Source organism: Vulpes vulpes, chromosome 1 (assembly GCF_048418805.1).
Source record: "Vulpes vulpes isolate BD-2025 chromosome 1, VulVul3, whole genome shotgun sequence".
Classification (NCBI taxonomy): Eukaryota; Metazoa; Chordata; class Mammalia; order Carnivora; family Canidae; genus Vulpes; species Vulpes vulpes.
In genome coordinates this window covers 154,443,042-154,463,521 of record NC_132780.1, presented here as the reverse complement: position 1 = coordinate 154,463,521, position 20,480 = coordinate 154,443,042, and the positions used below count along the sequence as shown (strand labels likewise).

Below are 20,480 nucleotides of genomic sequence, written 5' to 3'. Positions count from 1 at the left end.
TTTCTACACATATTATTTATTCTTAAAATAACTCTTCAGTAACATTACACAGTACGTTAACTACTAGAATTTAAATAAAAGCAAGAAACTACAAAAATAATAAAGTTCATTTTGAGGGAAAAATTAAATCTTCATTATCAACTTTGTGAATGTCGAAAGCCTCCTTAAGCATAAAACCCAGAGGTCATTCTATTAGTTTATAAAGAAACAATAAAGAATATAACAGAACTGACAACAAAAGAGCTGCTTTAAAATAGCAGTCTTTAAATCATCAAAGATTCAGATATATGGGTTTATTTGCCTCCTCTTTGGTTAATTCTTTAAAATAATTATAAGAGGGGGCACCTGGGTGGCTCACTTGATTAAGCATCTGACTCTTGATTTTGGCTCAAGTCATAATCTCAGGGTTGCTCACAACCTGCAAGGTCCCCACTCAGTGGGAATCTGCTTGGAATTTTCGCTCTTCTTCTCTCTCTGCCCCTCCCTCTGCTCACATGTGTGTGCTCACGCTCTCTCTCTCAAATAAATCTTTTTAAAAAATTATTATAAGAAGGATAGATGCAGAATCAGAAAGTGTTTTTCATTTCCTCTAAGCTCCTTACTCTTTGCTGTTGTTTGGAGGTTTGCATATTGAAATTTTCTCAGAACTATCAAAGATTATTGTGTCATTAATGGTATCTTCATTTTATTTGTGAATACTCCCAAAAAGTCAGCTTACTGAAAATACCCTCCAAGTTCTCAGTCCATTAGGAAACAAAAGCACTCAAAATCAAAAATCAGTGATAATATATACAATGAGGGGATCCCTGGGTGGCTCTGGTTTAGCGCCTGCTTTCAGCCCAGGGCGTGATCCTGGAGTCCCAGGATCGAGTCCCGCATTAGGCTCCCTGCATGGAGCCTGCTTCTCCCACCGCCTGTGTCTCTGCCTCTCTCTTTCTCTCTTTCTCTCTCATGAATGAATAAATAAATAAAAGCTTTAAAATATATATATAATGTGTATATATACATATATATAACAATGATACAGAAAAGATGGAGGTAGAATGGATTATCATTTTTGATATCAAAAGATATTATCATTTTTGCTATCAAAATGAAGTCATTTATAAAATCTAAATCCTTTGACATTTACTCCTTCTTTGGTTAACTTTAAACTGAAAAAGAAAACAGGCGTTAAAAAATTTCTGGCAGCTGAATATTTTATATATATTGATTTGCTAAGTGCTTCGGTACTCACTATGGCACTCAGAAGCCACATATTGCCCTTCATTTTAAAATTAAAATTAATTAAAATGAAATAAAATTAAAAATTCAGTTCTTCAGTCACACTAGCCACATTTATGTACTCAACAGCTACAGCTACATCTGGTGATGACTACCATATTGGACAGCACAGAACACAGGAAATTTCCATCATCACAGAAAGATCTATTGGAAAGCACGACCCAGTATATATAAAGTCTCCAAGTATGAAATACAACAGGAATTGTGACATTATAAGCCAATGCAATGTTAAATTCAGAAAGAAATTAATCACCCCAGAGTTAATGAATAACTACTAGAATAATACCGTAATCTGAATGACCCTTTGATACAAATTTGAGTTTCTATATGGCAAACTGATATTTTTGTTGTTAAAGATTTTATTTTTTATTCATGAGAGAGAGAGAGGTAGAGACACAGGCAGAGGGAGAAGCAGGTTCCATTCAGGGAGCCCGATGCGGAGACTCGATCCCAGGACTCCAGAACCATGCCCTAGGCCAAAGGCAGACACTAAACCGCTGAGCCACCCGGGCTGCCCACAAACTGATATTTTTAGCCCAAGGAGCTAACATTTGGGAGTTACAATAGAACATGTGAAGATGTTTTAATAAAGGGAATGGTTTATGAAACTTTTTAGATTGAATATTTTTAAAGAAACCTCATGTAAAACTTAGAATATAGCTAATCTGGTTGCAGTGAATATGGAGGGTCCTTGCCACTCAGCCTGCCACACTTCAAGTTTCCAAGATACCTCTTAATCATGAGCCAAAAGGAGAGCTTGAGCTATGTAAAAAAAAAAAAGAAAAGGAAAGAAAAAGAAAGAAAGAAGAAAGAAAGAAAGAAAGAAAGAAAGAAAGAAAGAAAGAAAGAGAAAGAAAGAAAGAAAGAAAGAAAGAAAGAAAGAAAGAAAGAAAGAAAGAGGAAAAGGAAAAAGAAAAGGAAAAGAAAACTGACCAGAATAAGTGAGAGTAGTTTAAAAAGTAGAATAGTAAAGATCAGAAATAAACCTAATTCAGCAGTGAGACCCCTCCCAAACTCAATGTCAAAATAAATATTGTATTATTGAGTTAATGTGAATGTTTGTATTTTCTCCATTTTGCAAATAAGCACTGCTGAAACAGAAAAAAAAAATCTGGGAAAATAAAATTGTTGCAATATGTAAAGACTAAGAACAGGACCAAGTTTTAAAAGACAACTCATGTTTTTCACTAGAAGTATCAAAAGGTTAAGGATGATAAGAAAAGCACTGTTATATCTTGCTGTATTTCTAACCGTAGAAATCTGTAAAGATTAGAGATGCTTTCCCTTTTGGATAATAAAGGAATTTTTATTATATATAGTACCATATAACAGGAAAAAAATCACCACAAAAATGAAGATTACTTACCTGGCTTATATGAAATCATTATTTCATTTTGATATGCATTTGCTTGGTGAATAATTTATTAGAAAGTGATAATTGTATAAAACTAAATACCAAAATTGCTTTATTTATTAATGTAAATGATAGATTCTAAAATTGTTTTTTAATTGAAAAAAATGTTACTAGAGATCAGAGCTCAAATAGTTTTGGTGAAGAAATACTGAAAAATATTAAACTGATGCATCATGCCATCATACTCATATTCTACAAGCTATTAAAATCCCTTTTTGGGAGGAGCCCCAGTGGCTCAGCGGTATAGCGCCGCCTTCAGCCCAGGGCCGGATCCTGGAGACTCAGGATCAAGCCCCATGTCGGGCTCCCTGCATGGAGCCTGCTTCTCCCTCTACCTGTGTCTCTGCCCCCACCCCCACCCCCCGCCTCTGTGTGTGTGTGTGTGTGTGTGTGTGTCTCATGAATAAATAAATAAAAATCTTCAAAAAAAATCCCTTTTTTTCACAACCAAAATCATATCACTAAGAAGTGTGGCAAGAATCATTATGGGATTTTAAATTTTTGGATTTTGTTTTGTTTTATTTTCTAATGTATCCCCTACCATACAGGTACAGGCACAGGTTGAATCAGATCATTTGAATCAGATCAGCTACAATGATGCTAACAACTTATTAGACCTTACTTTCTTAGAGCCTAAAACAGTAAAAACCTCAAAATACCATATAGATTATTGGAGGTAAAAAGACATTTAAAAAAAGAAACTCTCCCCTTGTGTGGCCAGCCCACTAGATACCTATGATTAGAAATATATTAAGGTATGACAGTGCTCTGCTATTCATCTTTAACCTTTGGTACTTATGAATGAAAAACATGAATTGTCTTCTAAAACTTGATCCTGTTCTTAGTCATGACAGGGTTTACCAATTTTATCTTTTTTCTTGTTGAGTGAGTTAAAAGGCCTTAGAGACTTATAACACTGATTTTAAAGCATTTGCTTTGAGTTCTATTCTAAAGCAGGTTTGATGCTTATGATCCGAAGTACATAAAGCATTAGCACATTTAAAATGGATCCATTAGTAAATAACATTCATTAGTACATTACTGTAAACTTCTAGCTTCATTAGTCATAGTTCTGTTCATTAACTAGATTGAGCTGCCTGATTTCCAAAGTGTTAAAAGGCATTTATAAAATTGGGTTAGGGGAATGAATCCTACTGACAAATGAATCTTCTCAAGAAGCGCAAAGTTAACAACCTTCATAGCATGTTAGGGGAAATAACTAAAATATTATAGGATATCTAATTTAAACTATACCATGGAAACACTTTTTAAAAGGATGTTGTTTATTTATTTATTTGACAAAGAGAGAGAGAAAGCACAGGCGGGGGAGTGGCAGGAAGAGGGAAGGGGGAGAAGCAGGTTCCCCACTGAGCAAGGAGCCCAATGCCAGGCTCCATCCCAGGACCCTGGGATCATGACCTCAGCCAAGGCAGACTTAACCGACTGAGCCATCCAGCTGCCCCCATGGAAGCATTGTGGAAATAGCTGCTACTTCCCTCTGTCTTCACCAACTTTTATTATTTTTATTAGGGTTTGTGATGTACTTTGGTTTATTATATAGTTTCTTAACAAAAAATTTAAAAAACATGTTCTTGAATGAGAGTTACCTACTTGGAAAGCTAAGCCACATTTAATAGTATTGATCACCAAAAATATAGATAAATGAACTTTGAAACTTATAAAATTCTGGAAATTAATTTTTAGTCATTTTTTTCAATAAAGAGAAGCCAGTTTGAAACCATTATGGTAGAAAATGTTAATATTCAGCAGGAGCCGGGAGTCTCACTAAAAATGTATATCTATGTTTTAGGAAATTGTATATCATAATTGACAACGTTTATTGCTACTAATGGAAAAAGACTGTGTTGGCTCACATTCCCTTTAGTTAAAACATTATAGAAATCTAGGAGGCAAAAGAAATGCAAAATTAAAAAAAAAGAGAAAGTATATTAAATTTTGCTGAAGAGATCAAATTAAAGGCACATATTATCATCTGCTAACCTGGCCTTTAGATATTCCATAAATAAGGAAACAGTATAATAATCTTTCTTCAGTACTCTAAATTACTTCTAAAGGACTCCTAGGTTTAATGCATTTTGTTTATCTCTTCTTGGGAGAAGCAATCTTCCATGGTCACTGACTACCTTTGCACTTTCTGCCTGTGTATGCCAAGCATAGTATTACCCATGTTATTTTTTAGGACTGTGTTTTCAGCAAGAAACACTGAGGGATGAGGTAACTTCTCCCCTAGACAAACAGTGGTTTTGCTTTTGCTTAGTTTAAGATCCCCCTAAGTTTACTGTCCCTCCCCTGTAACACAACCCAATGAATGTAAAGAATCCAACCTGGCTGCGCCTGCGCTGCCCCTGGGTAGTGGACACGTGAAACAACTGGCACAAGCCAATATGAAGTTCTGGTTATTACTCTATTGTGAGTTATGAAGACCCTTGTTTCTGACCAAGAAGCCTCAAGTTTTCTGTCAGCATCCATGAAACAGTACTAAGCTTGTTAATGTGTAACAGATTAAAGCCTCAGACCGTGCAGGATTCTTAACATTTAAAGATAAAAAACTGCTTTAAAACAATTATCAGGCAGCCCAGGTGGCTCAGCGGTTTGGTGCCACCTTCAGCCCAGGGTGTGATCCTGGAGACGCAGGATCAAGTCCATCGGGCTCCCTGCATAGAGCTTGCTTCTCCCTCTGCCTACGTCTGTTCCTCTCTCTCTCTCTCTCTCTCTCTCTCTCTCTCTCTCTCTCTCTGTCTTTCATGAATAAATAAATATAATAAAATTAAAATAAATATTTTAAATTACATACTCATCATTTTAAATGACATTTTAAAGTTGTCATGAGAATTACATTTGCCATTAATGATATTAGGCCTTCAGTAAATGATTAAAGATTAAGCACTAGACAGTGTCAGAGACTGCATTTGAATTCTAGCCAGGCCATTTGCTTATGGGCTGTGACCTCATGAAATTATTTCTGTTTCCAAATCTCTAAAATGGGTAAAAAGATATAGGACATACCTTATTGGGTTGATTAGATATTTAAGGATGTTCTGTGTGAACAAGCACTTCACCTCCTGGCATTTAATGGTCTCCCAATACATGCTTGCTGTATACAAATCCAAATGGTGTTCATGTGAATGTGATATTATTTATTTTATATTTAAATATACATAACCTGCATATGCACCTGCTGAGGTTTGTTACTTGATTTTATTGGGCTTATTTAAGTTAGAATTAGAGCAGCCCGGGTGGCTCAGCAGTTTAGCACCGCTTTCAGCCCCAGACGTGATCCTGGAGACCCAGGATTGAGTCCCACATCGGGCTCCCTGCGTGGAGCCTGCTTCTTCCTCTGCCTGTGTCTCTGCTTCTCTCTCTCTCTCTCCGTCTCTCATGAATAAATAAATAAAATCTTTTTAAAAATAAGTTAGAATTAGTCTCCCCAGAGATTAATTTTGTAGTGTAGAATATGCATTTTGATGGCTGTTAGAGATGGTCTTACAGTTCTTTGGGAGCTTTTAATTTCCAAAGAAGTTAGGTCTCAGAAATATGCAATGTCTAACCTTCATGTAGAATGTACATATATATGGAAAAATTGATCAATAGCTACAATCTAGACAGGAAATGGAGGTTTTATAGAATATCCCTAATTAGGGACTTATTCACTGATCTCCATAGAAAACTTTATGAAAATTTCAGTTTTGCCTTGTTGCAGAGCCAGACTGTTAGGTGCAGTGAATCCCCACCGATTATATGGACCCTTATGCTGTAGGATGGTTTTGAACAGATAATGACTTCCCATAGCAAGTGAGTGAACTGACCTACTGCATCAGTAACAAAAACTACACATTGGGGGGTATCCCTAGCCATGTTGCTACAAACCAGCCAGCAATCTGTAATAGGCAGCCCTTCTTTCAGTAGGAAAAAAAGAAAAGGAAGATACTATTAAAATCCTTTCTGTTCTAAGAAATTCATCTATACAACACCACAGGGAATGTATGACAAAAAGCAGGGAGATATTCAAATAAAAATAAAACTTTTAAGAAAAGAAACATGAGAAAGCATAAATAGTTCATAATTTAGAAGATTCTTGTCATTAGCATCGATCGTTACATCCTATGGGAATACTATTATAACATTGGCATTCTGTGTTTAGTTTTTTGTTTAAATAATATTTTGTGAATTTTTAAATGTATATTACTACCAGGAAGTGTTATTAAAATAACAAAAGATCATATATAAAGTGGACATTCTATGCATTTTATGATTTAACTTATTAAGTTAAAAAAAGAACATATGTTTATAAAAATTAGCCATACTTCATAAAGAAAGTTAAATGTCAAGTTCCTATCTGACCGGTTAATTAAATTCAATACCAATAAAAGGCAGAATTTGCAAATTGCTTTGGTGCCTACTAGTATTTTAGTGTTTGGTGACAAATTTATGATCTTGACTCTCATAATTAAATTGCTTAATTCTAGAGCATTTAATGATTCCTGATTGCATGCTTGTCTTTATTTTCTTTTTCTCTCAATTATTTTAGAAAATTCCATGTTATTTCCTTTTATTTTTTTTAATACCCACTGACCTTCAACAGAAAATAAAGCCTGAAATGAGATTAATGGCCAAATGCTAAATCCATCACTAGTGCTTGTTAAATTTAAAAGTCTTCGAAGAAAGTATAGGTATATAACAGAATGAGGATTATATTTCATATCATTTAAATTTCCAAATGATTTTTTTCTGGAAGCCATAATTATTTAGTAGCATCATAAGACATTTTTGCTTCTCTTTATATAATAAACACATGTTGGTTATTATAGTTTCTAATATTAGTATCAGGTTGCAATATAGAAAATTGCTAATATTTGACATTTTTTACCTAAAAACATGGCAATTTTATATGATCCAACTCAACATTTTAAATAGGTAAATTCATTACAACAATCAGTCAAATTGTCGGTAACATAATCTAATATTTTGCAAACATGTGTATGCATATCTAAACTGTGATCAAAGAAGTCCTAAACTATTATGAGTGATAATTCTCTTTTTGAGTTATAAGAAATCTTCAAAAATTCCGCAAGTGAGAGCTGGTTAAAAAAACCTCCATATACTGAGGAAATTTAATATATCATTTATTTATATTTCCATTTTTGTCAAAATGTTTTGGTTTGGTGTCTGTGCACCTAGAGAATCTCTAGCTAGAGATTCTCAAATAAATAAAATCACCTTTTTGCACCAAAGATGTCACAGGAATTCTTTCTTGGCCATCAACTTCAATCCCTAACATCTTTCGTACATCAGTAATCACACAGGAGATGTCATTCCATTGTCTTCTAGCTTCCATCATTTATATTGAAAAGTTCTTTGTCTCTTTTTGTTCACTTTGAAGGATCATGTGCTGGTTTTTCCTAGATGCCTTTAGACTTCGATTTGCAGCAGTTTTATTAAGATGTTCCTAATCGTATTTTCTTTATTTATGCTAATTAAAATTCTTAGAGTGTCTTGGAAATAAAAGATAGTAATCATGTTTTATCTGTGTTATGATTTATTGTGGGATCATTGTGATATCAGAATTATAAAACCTGATTTTACAAGGGAGGGATAGCAAGTAACCCTGAAGTTGTATATGTATAAATCTTAAAATAAATTAGATATTTATCTGTAAGTTGTATGCTATAAATTTTATTTTAATATAAATTAAATATAAAACTTTAAGTATTAATTAAATTTATACATATTTATAAATTTGATTTTTATTTGCAAACTGTGTGCTAATGTCACTAAAATTTATAGTTAAATTATGTATACACACATAACACACAAATACAAACATGCATAAACTTGTTTTTGAAGAGGCATTTGTTAAACATTTATCAGAATGCACAGGCCTAGAACCTCTCAAAGACAGGAATTAGGTCTTGTTCTTCTTTATCTCTCCTACCTGGGTAATAAATTCGGTAGTTAATATATAGTCTGGTGAATTACTATTATTTTAAGCCTACAGAGAGAGAGCCAATATTATTTAGATTAGGAAACCCAAAATTGGTGCAGAAATCATGATTCAAGATGGAGTGCTTAAACCAAATTGAAAAATTAGTAGGCATGTCAGAGAAATATATTTTCTGAAGCCTATTTGAAAAGGGCTTTGTATAACTATGTGTTGATAGTAATACACATCTATCCTGTATGCTGCCTTGCCCAAAACTCATAAAGTGTATGTATAAATTAACCTATAATTCATAGGAAACTACAAAGAAATCATCCTCTTCTTTCATACTGCCCAAGCCTTCACATCAGGCTACACTTCACATTGTAACGGAAGAAAATTTTAGAGGATTCGGTGAAGATCTGGAAAACAGCCAAGATTGTATTTCTTAAGGATCTTATAAGGGTCTGCCTTTATTTGGTTCAAAGAATAGGAAACTGAAGAATTTATAACTGCACAAATATGAAGGAATTCAAGATAGAAGAAATATTCTTCATGGCCATGTTCCAGAAGAAAATAAAATCTTTCTTCCTTGGGTATTTTGTTTTTTTTCCGAGAGATGCCAAATCATCTATATTGAGTTAGGAAGAAATAAAATTAAAACTTTTAATTGTGGAAGGTGTTTTTTTTTTTTTTTTTGCTTTTATTGGGACATCAGATGTAGGAGATTCTACTCTGAGACCTTGATAACTTAGTTAGCAACTAAAATAGTCTTGGACTGGTGCCCTGGCTGGGCAGGCTGGGTTTAGGCTTCCAGATCCAGCCGATACCATGATCCTGCTAAAGATTAACAACTGCATTATCAAGGAGACGCTCAGGCTCAAGGTCAAAAAATGTGGCCGCTGATAACAAACCAGATGCAAAAGTAACATTTGCAGATTTCGATGGGAGTCTCCTATCATATTTCAAATCCCAATGGAGACAAAACAAAAGTTTTTTGTCAGTGTATCTTTGAAATTCTACAAGGAAATTTGGGCACATAGTGCTGATGAGTTATTAAAGAGGGTGTACGAGAGTTTCTTAGTAAATCCCAAATGAGGATACAATGTCTTTTTACCATATGATCTTGAAAATCTGCCAGCATCCAAGGATTCCATTGTGCATCAGACTGGCATCTTGAAACTAAAATGTTTTGCCTCCGTCTTTGAGAAATACTTCCAATTTCAAGAAACAGCAAGGAAGGAGAGAACAGGGCAGTTATCCATTATAGGGATGATGAGACCATGTATGTTGAGTCTAAAAAGGACAGAGTCACAGTAATCTTCAGCACAGTGTTTAAAGATGACGACGATGTGATCATTGGAAAAGTGTTCATGCAGGAGTTCAAAGGAGGACATGGAGCCAGCCACACAGCCCCATAGGTCCTCTTTAGCTACCGGGAACCTCCTCTGGAGCTGAAAGAAATAGAGGCTATGGTGGGTGACAACACTGGTTATATTACCTTTGTACTGTTCACCACACCAGTGCCAGTGCTTCAGACACCAGCCACCTGACCCACAGGTTCCAGGACAATCTGCATTACTACGTCAAGTGCTCTACAGCCTATCTTCTCACACAATGCAGGCAAAAACAAACACATCCTCAAAGAGCTGAACTGTGCACGCCCAGATGCCAAGAAAAAAGAAATGAAAACAACCACGAGGAAGACGTATTCATACTGCTGGATCTTGGGAACAGGAGGAGGAGGTGGCTGCAGTGGAAGGCTTGAACACTTGCTACTGGATAATAATAGCTTTTAATGTTGCACCTCTTCAGGTTCTTAAGATATTCTCCATTTGGGTTCCATTTTAACATGTTTGGAAAATAATCTGCAGAAACTAGCTGTGCTTGCAAGGACTTCATAGTTTCAAGAATTAAAATAAGGGGAAAAAAAGAATTCCACTTGATCAACTTAATTCCTTTGCTTTATCTTCCCTCCTTCGCTCACCTTGCCTTCCTCCCCCTTTTCCAAGCTGTTTCACTTTGTAATATGTTACTGGTAATGAGTTGCAGGATAACGCAGTCTTAACTTATCTTCTCCTAAGTATTTGAATTCAAAACTCCTCTATGTAAAGAAATAGGTTGTGGTCATTAATAAAGAAATCCTTTCTATCTTTAAAAAAAAAGTAATAATTTTTAGGTCAAACGTGTAAATAGGCTAAGACATAAGATAGTAATTTCTTCAGGGGCACCTGGCTGGCCCAGTAAGAAGAGCATGTGACTCTTGAACTCAGGGTGGTGAGTTTGAGCCTCACCTTGGGTGTAGAGATTACTCAAAAAAATAGTCATTTTTTTCAAATGAAACAGCAGAAAACAATGGAGCAAAAATGGGAAATATGTTTTGATTTCTTAGTTGAATATTCATATTTAAGTTGAATCTCTTGCAGATACTGACTGGCTTTTTAGGGAGCATATCTATTTTACCGATTTATCTTAGACATTACCAGCATGATTCATAATTTTACATGTCCTAAGAAAGCTACATAAATACTTATATCAAGTGTTAGAAAACAAAAATAGATTATGTATAAGTATCCACATTTACTTTCCCTTTTATAGTAAGGACAATTATTTGGGACCACTGCACTTTATACCTTATGAAATTGTGCATTGCCAGGAAAGATTTCTATAGGTTCTATGGATTTTCTGTATAAGACTTTAAAAAAAAAGGGATCCCTGGGTGGCGCAGTGGTTTGGCGCTTGCCTTTGGCCCAGGGCGCGATCCTGGAGACCCGGGATCGAATCCCACATCAGGCTCCCGGTGCATGGAGCCTGTTTCTCCCTCTGCCTATGTCTCTGCCTCTCTCTCTGTCTCTCTGTGACTATCATAAATAAATAAAAATTAAAAAAAAAAAGACTTTAAAAAAAAAAAAGTAAAAGTGTAAGTGAGGAGGGAAAATAGCCTTCCATATGCTAAATGGTAAAGCTCTTCTTCATAAATAGAGATAATACTACTGTATAATCACCATTTGAAATATTTATTATTTTTTAAGACTTTATTTATTTATTCATAGAGAGAAAGAGGCAGAGTCACAGGCAGAGAGAGAAGCAGGCTCCATGCAGGGAGCCCAACTGTGGGACTGGATCCCGGGACTCCAGGATCACACCCCGGGGTTCAGGCGGCGCTAAACCGCTGTGCCACCGGGGCTGCGCATTTGAAATATTTCTTTTTTAGTGGTGATTAATTTGAGTGAATCCATATCTACTCTCCTTTGAGCTAATTTAACAATTTGATAAATATTTATTGAGAAAATACTCTATGGTATAAACTATGCTAAGCACCATAAGGCATCAAAAAAAGTGATTATGATATGATCCATGCCCTTCAGGAGTGTCAATCCTAAAAAGAGAGAAAATTGTAAAAACAAAATACAATAGATGTTTAGTACATTGAGTACATTCTAAGTACTTGTGAGATTTAAAAACAACAAAAACAGGCTGTTAGAATTCAGAGGATAGGGAGTTACCATAAGCTTGAAAGAAGCAGGAAAATCTTCCTAGAGATTGCATAATATAACATAACCTTTAGACAGTGGTAGTGTTTCAACAGATAGAATCAGGGAAAACATAGGACATTTAGGGGGTTACAAGTTCTGAAGATTTGTAACTGCTCCTCTGCCTTGGCTCTTGTAGCATGAAAACATGACTAAACAAAACAAAACTTGCTGGCTTCCTGTTAGAAGCTAGAGCTCTTGAGTCCTGAGTAACAATTGAGGGTTAATGAAGCCATAGTTTTAGAATTTTGGTGGAGAATAACAGCATGAGTGCTTGAAAATTTGTGTGCAATCCCTGAGACACCTGTGGCAAATACAGTTAATGCCCTAGTTACTGGTCCAGTGATCCCCACGGTAGAGAGCTACATTGCCTGGCCTGTGTCAGCTATGGGAAATTCCAGCTGTGATGTTAGCTGTTGTTCCACCCAAGGAGAGATGAAGTCTTGAGTTGAGAATAAGGATGCCTAAATTTCACCTAAGAACACAGGAACCTCCTGTGCACCCTCTCATAGTTGTTAATATGTGTGTATACATGTGCATGTGTTGCGAGGGCACAAGTATGTAAATAAAGTTATATATCTTATAGGATGGTTGAGAGATTAATTTATAGAATTCTCACATTGAGTAAAAAAGAATAAAAGATATCACATAAGACACAAAGATAAAATTAATGCACCAATGCAGAAGATCCAATATTTCACTTAAAAGAGTACTAGAGAGAAGAAAAGTATAGTGAAATTTGCCAGAACTGGAGAACACAAACTCCCACACTGAAAGAGCTCACTGAATACCCATATTGAATGAAAAGAGACACACATATAGACAAAACATTTTAAAATTTCAGAACACCAGAGATAAAATTTATAAAAGCATCCAGAAAGGAAAGAAAAGAAGTAAAATGAAATAACTAGGTCACACATAAGCAGCAGGAATTCTCAGCACCAATATGTAGTGATGAAAACACTGAATCAAAAATTCTCAAAAATTCAGTATGGCACTGGCACAAACATAGACACAGACACATAAATCAATAGAAGAGAATAAAAAATCCAGAAATTAACCCACAACTATATGGTCACTTAATCTTTGATAAAGCAGGAAAGAATGTCCAATGGGAAAAAAGACAAAACTGGACAGCAAAATGCAAAAGAATGAAACTGGACCATTTTCTTCCACCATACACAAACATAAATTCAGAATGGATGAAAGACCTAAATGTGAGATGGTAAGAAATCTAGTTAAAATCCTAGAGGACAGTGATGCAGAGCATTTTCTCATGTCCATGTTGGCCATGTCTATGTCTTCCTCTGTGAGATTTCTCTTCATGTCTTTTGCCCATTTCATGATTGGATTGTTTGTTTCTTTGGTGTTGAGTTTAATAAGTTCTTTATAGATCTTGGAAACTAGCCCTTTATCTGATATGTCATTTGCAAATATCTTCTCCCATTCTGTAGGTTGTCTTTTAGTTTTGTTGACTGTATCCTTTGCTGTGCAAAAGCTTCTTATCTTGATGAAGTCCCAATAGTTCATTTTTGCTTTTGTTTCTTTTGCCTTCATGGATGTATCTTGCAAGAAGTTACTGTGGCCGAGTTCAAAAAGGGTGTTGCCTGTGTTCTCCTCTAGGATTTTGATGGAATCTTGTCTCACATTTAGATCTTTCATCCATTTTGAGTTTATCTTTGTGTATGGTGAAAGAGAGAGGTCTGGTTTCATTCTTCTGCATGTGGATGTCCATCAGGGAAATACAAATCAAAACCACAATGAGATACCATCTCACACCAGTGAGAATGGGAAAAATTAACAAGGCAGGAAACCACAAATGTTGGAGAGGATGTGGAGAAAAGGGAACCCTCCTACACTGTTGGTGGGAATGTGAACTGGTGTAGCCACTCTGGAAAACTCTGTGGAGGTTCCTCAAAGAGTTAAAAATAGACCTGCCCTACGACCCAGCAATTGCACTGTTGGGGATTTACCCCAAAGATACAGATGCAATGAAACGCTGGGACACCTGCACCCCGATGTTTATAGCAGCAATGTCCACAATAGGCAAACTGTGGAAGAAGCCTCGGTGTCCATCGAAAGATGAATGGATAAAGAAGATGTGGTTTATGTATACAATGGAATATTACTCAGCAATTAGAAACAACAAATACCCACCATTTGCTTCAACGTGGATGGAACTGGAGGGTATTATGCTGAGTGAAATAAGTCAATCGGAGAAGGACAAACATTATATGTTCTCATTCATTTGGGGAATATAGATAATAGTGAAAGGGAATATAAGGGAAGGGAGAAGAAATGTGTGGGAAATATCAGAAAGGGAGACAGAACATAAAGACTCCTGACTCTGGGAAACGAACTAGGGGTGGTGGAAGGGGAGGAGGGCGGGGGGTGGGAGTGAATGGGTGACCGGCACTGGGGGTTATTCTGTATGTTGGTAAATTGAACACCAATAAAAAATAAATTTAAAAAAATAAAAAATAAAAAAATAAAATAAAATCCTAGAGGAGACCACAGGCAGTACTCTCTTTGACATTGGCCACAGCAGCATCTTTCTTAGATATGTCTTGTAAGTCAAGAGAGACAAAAGCAAAAATAATCTTTTGGGACTACATCAAAATAAAAAGCTTCTGCACAGTGAAGGAAACACTCAACAAAATTAAAGGCAACCTAAAGAATGGTAGAAGAGATTTGCAAATATCATATATGATAAAGGGATCTTATCCAAAATATATAAATAAGTTATAAAACTCTGCACTCAAAAATGAGTAAAAATTAGGCAGAAGACGAATAGACATTTTTCCAAAGAAGGCATATAGATGGCTGACAGACACATGAAAATATGCTCACATCACTCATCATCAGGGCAGTACAAATCAAAACTACAGTGAGATACCACTTCATGCCTGTCAGAATGGCTAAAATTAATTGTACAGGAAACAACAAGTGTTGGCAAGGATGTAGAGTAAAGCGGAACCCTCGAACTGTTTTGCAGAATGTGAACTGGTACAGCCACTCTGTTAAGCAGTATGGAGTTTGCTCAAAAATTTAAAAATAGAACTACACTACAATCCATCAACCACACTACTAGGCATTTACCCAAAGGATACAAAAATACTAATTCAAAAGGATACATACACCCCAATGTTTATAGCGGCATTATCTACAATAGGCAAATTATGGAAATAGCCCAAGTACCCATTTTTGATGAAAAGATAAAGAAGACATGGTGTGTGCGCGTGTGTGTGTATGCATTTGTGTGATATACTGTATATATATATATATAACATATACATAACATATATAACATATATATATATATATAGAGAGAGAGAGAGAGCTAGAAAGTATTATGCTAAGAAAAACAAGTTAGAGAAAGACAAATACAATATGGTTTTACTCATGTGGAATTTAAGAAACAAACAAGCAAAAGGGAGGAAAAAAAAGGGAGAGTCAAACCAAAAAACATAGTGTTAATTATAGAGGACAAAGTAATAGCTTATCAGAGCGGAGCTGAGGAGAGGGGATAAAGAAGATAAAGAAGACATGGTGTGTGTGCGTGTGTGTGTATGCATTTGTGTGATATACTGTATATATATATATATAACATATATATATAACATATATAACATATATATATAGAGAGAGAGAGAGAGCTAGAAAGTATTATGCTAAGAAAAACAAGTTAGAGAAAGACAAATACAGTATGGTTTTACTCATGTGGAATTTAAAAAACAAACAAGCAAAAGGGAGGAAAAAAAAGGGAGAGTCAAACCAAAAAACATAGTGTTAATTATAGAGGACAAAGTAATAGCTTATCAGAGCGGAGCTGAGGAGAGGGGAATGGGTAAAACAGGTGATGGGGATTAAGGAGTGCACTTGTGATGAGCACTGGGTGTTGTATGGAAGTGTTGATTCACTATATTGTACACCTGAAACTAATATTACACTGTATGTTAATTATACTTTTTTGAGAGAGAGAGTGCACTCTGAGATCCTGACCTGTGCCTAAATTAAGACTCAGGCACTTAATTCACTGAGCAGCCCAGGTGCCCCTAACTGTATTTTAAATAAAAACTTAAAAGGGAGGTGGGCGGGGGTTGGGGTGAATGGGTGATGGGCACTGAGGGGGACACTTGATGGGATGAGCACTGGGTGTTATGCTATATGTTGGCAAGTTGAACTGTAATAAAAAAAATATGTACTAAAATAAAATAAATAAATAAAATAAAATAAAATAAAATAAAATAAAAACTTAAAATGAGGTTCCCAGATGGTGCATACTGCTCTTTGCTTTGGCTCAGGTCAGGATCTCAGGGTGGTAAGATCAACCCCCATGTCAGGTTCTTCGCTCAGCTTGGAGTCTGCTTAAGACTCTCTTCCTCTCCTCTGGCCCTCCCTCCCACCCGTTTCCCCTATTCATGCCCTCTCTTTCTAAAAAACATATATATATATATATGTTTGTCTAAACATATATGTCTAAAAAACATATATATATATACAAACATATATATATGTTTGTCTAAACATATGTCTAAAAAACATATATATACACAAACTTATGTGTATATATATAAACTTAACCGTATATATATACAAACTTATGTATATATATATATACATATATATATACAAACTTAAAAAGAGAAGCCTAGAAGACTAAACTAGTTCTAAAAAACTAGCAGATGCAATAACCAAATTAAATTCACAAATCTGAGTGATTCTGGTTTTTAAAAAGTAGCTATAAATGGTATGTTTTTGAAATTGCAGAATTTTGACTATGGATTACACTGTAAATGTAGGAGAATGTCTTTACACTCAGGAGATGTAAGCTTAAGTATTTAGGAATGAAATACTAGATTTTCAGAATGGATTTGCAATGATTTATAAAAGTATATATATGGGACAAAATGTCAACAATTGGCCTATCTAGATAAAAAGTAGAGAGGTGTTTGTTTTACGATTATTTTAATTTTTCTGTATAATTAAGAATTTTCACCCCCCAAAAAAAGGCTAGGTATGGAGGGAGTATAAAACTAGAGAGAGGGCAGCCCGGGTGGCTTAGTGGTTTAGCGCAGCCTTCAGCCCAGGGTGTGATCCTGGAGACCCATGGGATCCCTGCATGGATCCTGCTTCTCCCTCTGCCTGTGTTTCTGCCTCTCTCTCTGTCTCTGTGTCTCTCATGAATAAATAAATAAAATCTTTTAAAAAATTGTCCTCTAAATAAATAAACAAATAAACAAAACTAGAGAAAGAAAGAATAAGTATTGAATTAAAAAATTAAATATTCTAAAGTTAATTTTGAAATATAAGATTATTTTAAAATAGTACTAAAGGATTTATGCCCAAAAAACAGCACTTCCTTTTCTTGTCCTTCTGTAATAATCAGTTATCTCTAAGCCTTTCATCTATTATTTAAGTATTAATTTTTGTGTTATTAAGTAATATGGTTAAATTAATGTTGTTGATTTATGAATTTTGATTATTTCCTATTGACCAGCCTTTCAGGTTGCTAAGGATTTAGTTTTGTTATAGTCTCTTCCCTACATTTTCCCCTATACCTTAATATAGTGTCATCATAACTTTTGTAACTTTTGTTAGTCAATTATCATTCAATAATAAATATTCCCTAAGGATCCAAACAGACTAATACAGTTCTTTGTTTATTCTTATATACTTTTTGTTTTCCTAACATTAATCATTGCTCATTCACCTTATTTTCTTGGTTTCCTGTATCTCTTGAATTGTTCGTAATTATCTCAATAGTTGTATTAATCTAGCAATAACATTTTCAAATATTCAAATATACCAGATAATTTACCATTTTTTTAGTTCAATAGGAATTGAATTGCAATAGTCAAAGATCAAATGGAGAGACGATCCCATAGAGCAGAGCAAAAATATGATGAAATGGACCATAATTGGAAAAATAGAAGAAATTGAAGTCAGGCTCAATAAACCTGATATGTAAATAATACCATTATTTAAATGGTAAACCAGATGGAGAAGTCTTAAATATTTTAAAAATGTTCTTAAGTTGATAAAAAATATTAGTTTTCAGATTAAATGGGCTCAAAGATCTTAGTCAAGGCTGATATGGAAATTGTGATATCTACACATTTTTTGTTTAAATATTTGAATGCAATAGATAGATTTATAGGCCTCCAGACTGAAATGAAGTTATGAATTGGTGGGGTGGGATGGCAGTGCATTTCAGGGAAAGAGATGCATCAGCAAAGGCCCAGAGGCAGAAAAACTAAAGGTTTTTTTCAGAAGTAGGAAGTAGTCAAGGTGGATGGCTAGGGTTTATAGTACAGTCAGTGACCACAAAAGGAAATAAAAGTAAATCTCTCACAAAGTAATGATAACTGATTATACAACTGCTAGCTTGCTTTCACATTCTGCAATGACAAATCTGCATTAGCTTTGGTAGCATTAGTTTAGTTAGGTAATCATTTTATTTGAGATTTAAAAACTGTATAATGCACAACAAAATAAAGGGTCTTTATATGGTTTCTGTCTTTTTTCTCTTCCCTTCCTTCCTGCCTTCTATCTTTCCCTAGTCCTTCCTTTCTTTCTCATTTTTCCTTCCTTCCTTTCTTCCTTCCTTCCTTCCTTCCTTCCTTCCTTCCTTCCTTCCTTCCTTCCTTCTTTCCCTCCTTCCTTCCTCCCTTCCTTCTTTCCTTTTCTTTCTTCTAACCCTTTTTCTTTTTTCTACTTTCTTTTTTCCTTATTTTCCAATAATGGCTTTTTTTTTTTTTACTGAAAGTTGACCACTATTTAAGAATCCTAAATTTTAAAGTTTCAATCATAATAACCATTATTATCAGGGAACAGAAAAAAAAAATAAGCTCCCGATGGGGCTGTAACAAACATGTTAACACCTCCACTAGGTTAGCGCATTATCTACCCATAATATTTTCAAAAGAAATTTTATTTTTTGATTTCTTATATTGTCTTCATTAGTATTGATCAAAATTCTAAACAAATTCTAGAGTAGGTATAGCTACTTTAATGACATGCTGAGTTTAATTATTAAACATTAATATGGATCATGAAATATTAGTCAAGGCTATGAAAAAATTATTAGTCTAGTAAAATCTGATGCAGAGTAACTAACCAAACACAAAAACTAAAATAAGGTCACATCAGTAAGTAAATACAGATCATAAGCACTTACACATAAGTAAAAATAGATCAAAGTTAATCAAGTTGACTGCTAATAGGTCTTTCTATCATTTTCTGCCTCAGGGGTATGATGATGGCTACGGGGGTGAATATGATGACCAGACCTATGAGACTTATGAGAACAGCTATGCCACCCAAACACAAAGGTAAGGCATTTGCTGTCTAAAGCATCCTTCTCAGGATTAATTCTAATCCTGCTATTTTGTCTCTTGTATCCGAGCTCCAGTTCTATTATGTGAGAGTTTCTAGCAGTGGTTTTTCTCCATTGTCTTTCTGAATTATTATATTATACAGAGAGGTAAAAAGATAATAATTGTGCAATTATTAATAATAATAGTGTGTTATTTTAAGACTACATCATTATCATAACCAATAAACTCATTAAGTAAGCTTGTATTTAACAAAATACTGTTGCTTATGGAGATTATTTTAGTAAATTCATAAGTAACACAACAGTGAAACACAAGGCACTTGTTCAATGAAGCTTTTTCCCCTAAAATGTAATTTTTATTTGTAAAACAAAAGACATAGGAATGTTATTGGTGCTCCTTCTGAAAAGGAAAATTTCTAAAACATCGTATGTAATGAACAATTCCTTTGCTTTCTTGATGGATCTCTAAATGATTGTTGACCTAATCTCTTTATATTGATCAAATTTTGAGATATTAATGAATTTTTACTTTTTTTAAAGTCTAATTTTTTGTGAGGTAGTATTTACATACAGGATGTTTTCACCATTAAGGGGATAGAGTTTGTACGAGTTTGGCAAATGCAAACTATCTTGTGACCACCATCAAAATGAAGTTATAGGGCAATTCAGTCAACCTGAAATGTTTCTTACCACCTTATATAGACAAATTTTCTCCCTCCCAGGCCCTGGAAACCACAATCAGGTTTTTGCCATTACAATTTTGAGTTTTCCAGGATGTCGCATAAGTAGAAGTGATACAATATGTAGCCATTTGAGTCTAGCTTCTTTAGATAGCATGATGTATTTGACATTTATTCATTCATGTTGTTATGTTTATCAACATTTTCTTCTTTTTTATTACCATGTAGTGTTTCATTGTAAGGATGTACCATAGTTACTTCATTCACCAGTTGAAGGACAAATAAGTTTTGA

At 34.8% G+C, this 20,480-nt stretch overlaps 1 protein-coding gene and 1 pseudogene across 7 annotated transcripts in view; both read left to right on the top strand.

Annotated features, from left to right (window-relative positions):
- KHDRBS2 (KH RNA binding domain containing, signal transduction associated 2) overlaps positions 1-20,480 on the top strand; it is a 590,645-nt gene that overhangs the window by 484,705 nt on the left and 85,460 nt on the right. For all 7 annotated transcript variants that reach the window (XR_011996703.1, XR_011996704.1, XR_011996706.1 and 4 more), the window contains exon 7: positions 19,421-19,503. Coding sequence is in view for 2 of the 7 variants with exons in the window: in XM_025991110.2 (XP_025846895.1) it covers positions 19,421-19,503 (83 nt within the window). In the remaining 5 variants the exon portion in view is untranslated. The remainder of the gene's footprint in view (positions 1-19,420; positions 19,504-20,480) is intronic.
- LOC112914132 (actin-related protein 2/3 complex subunit 2 pseudogene) lies at positions 9,468-10,435 on the top strand (annotated as a pseudogene).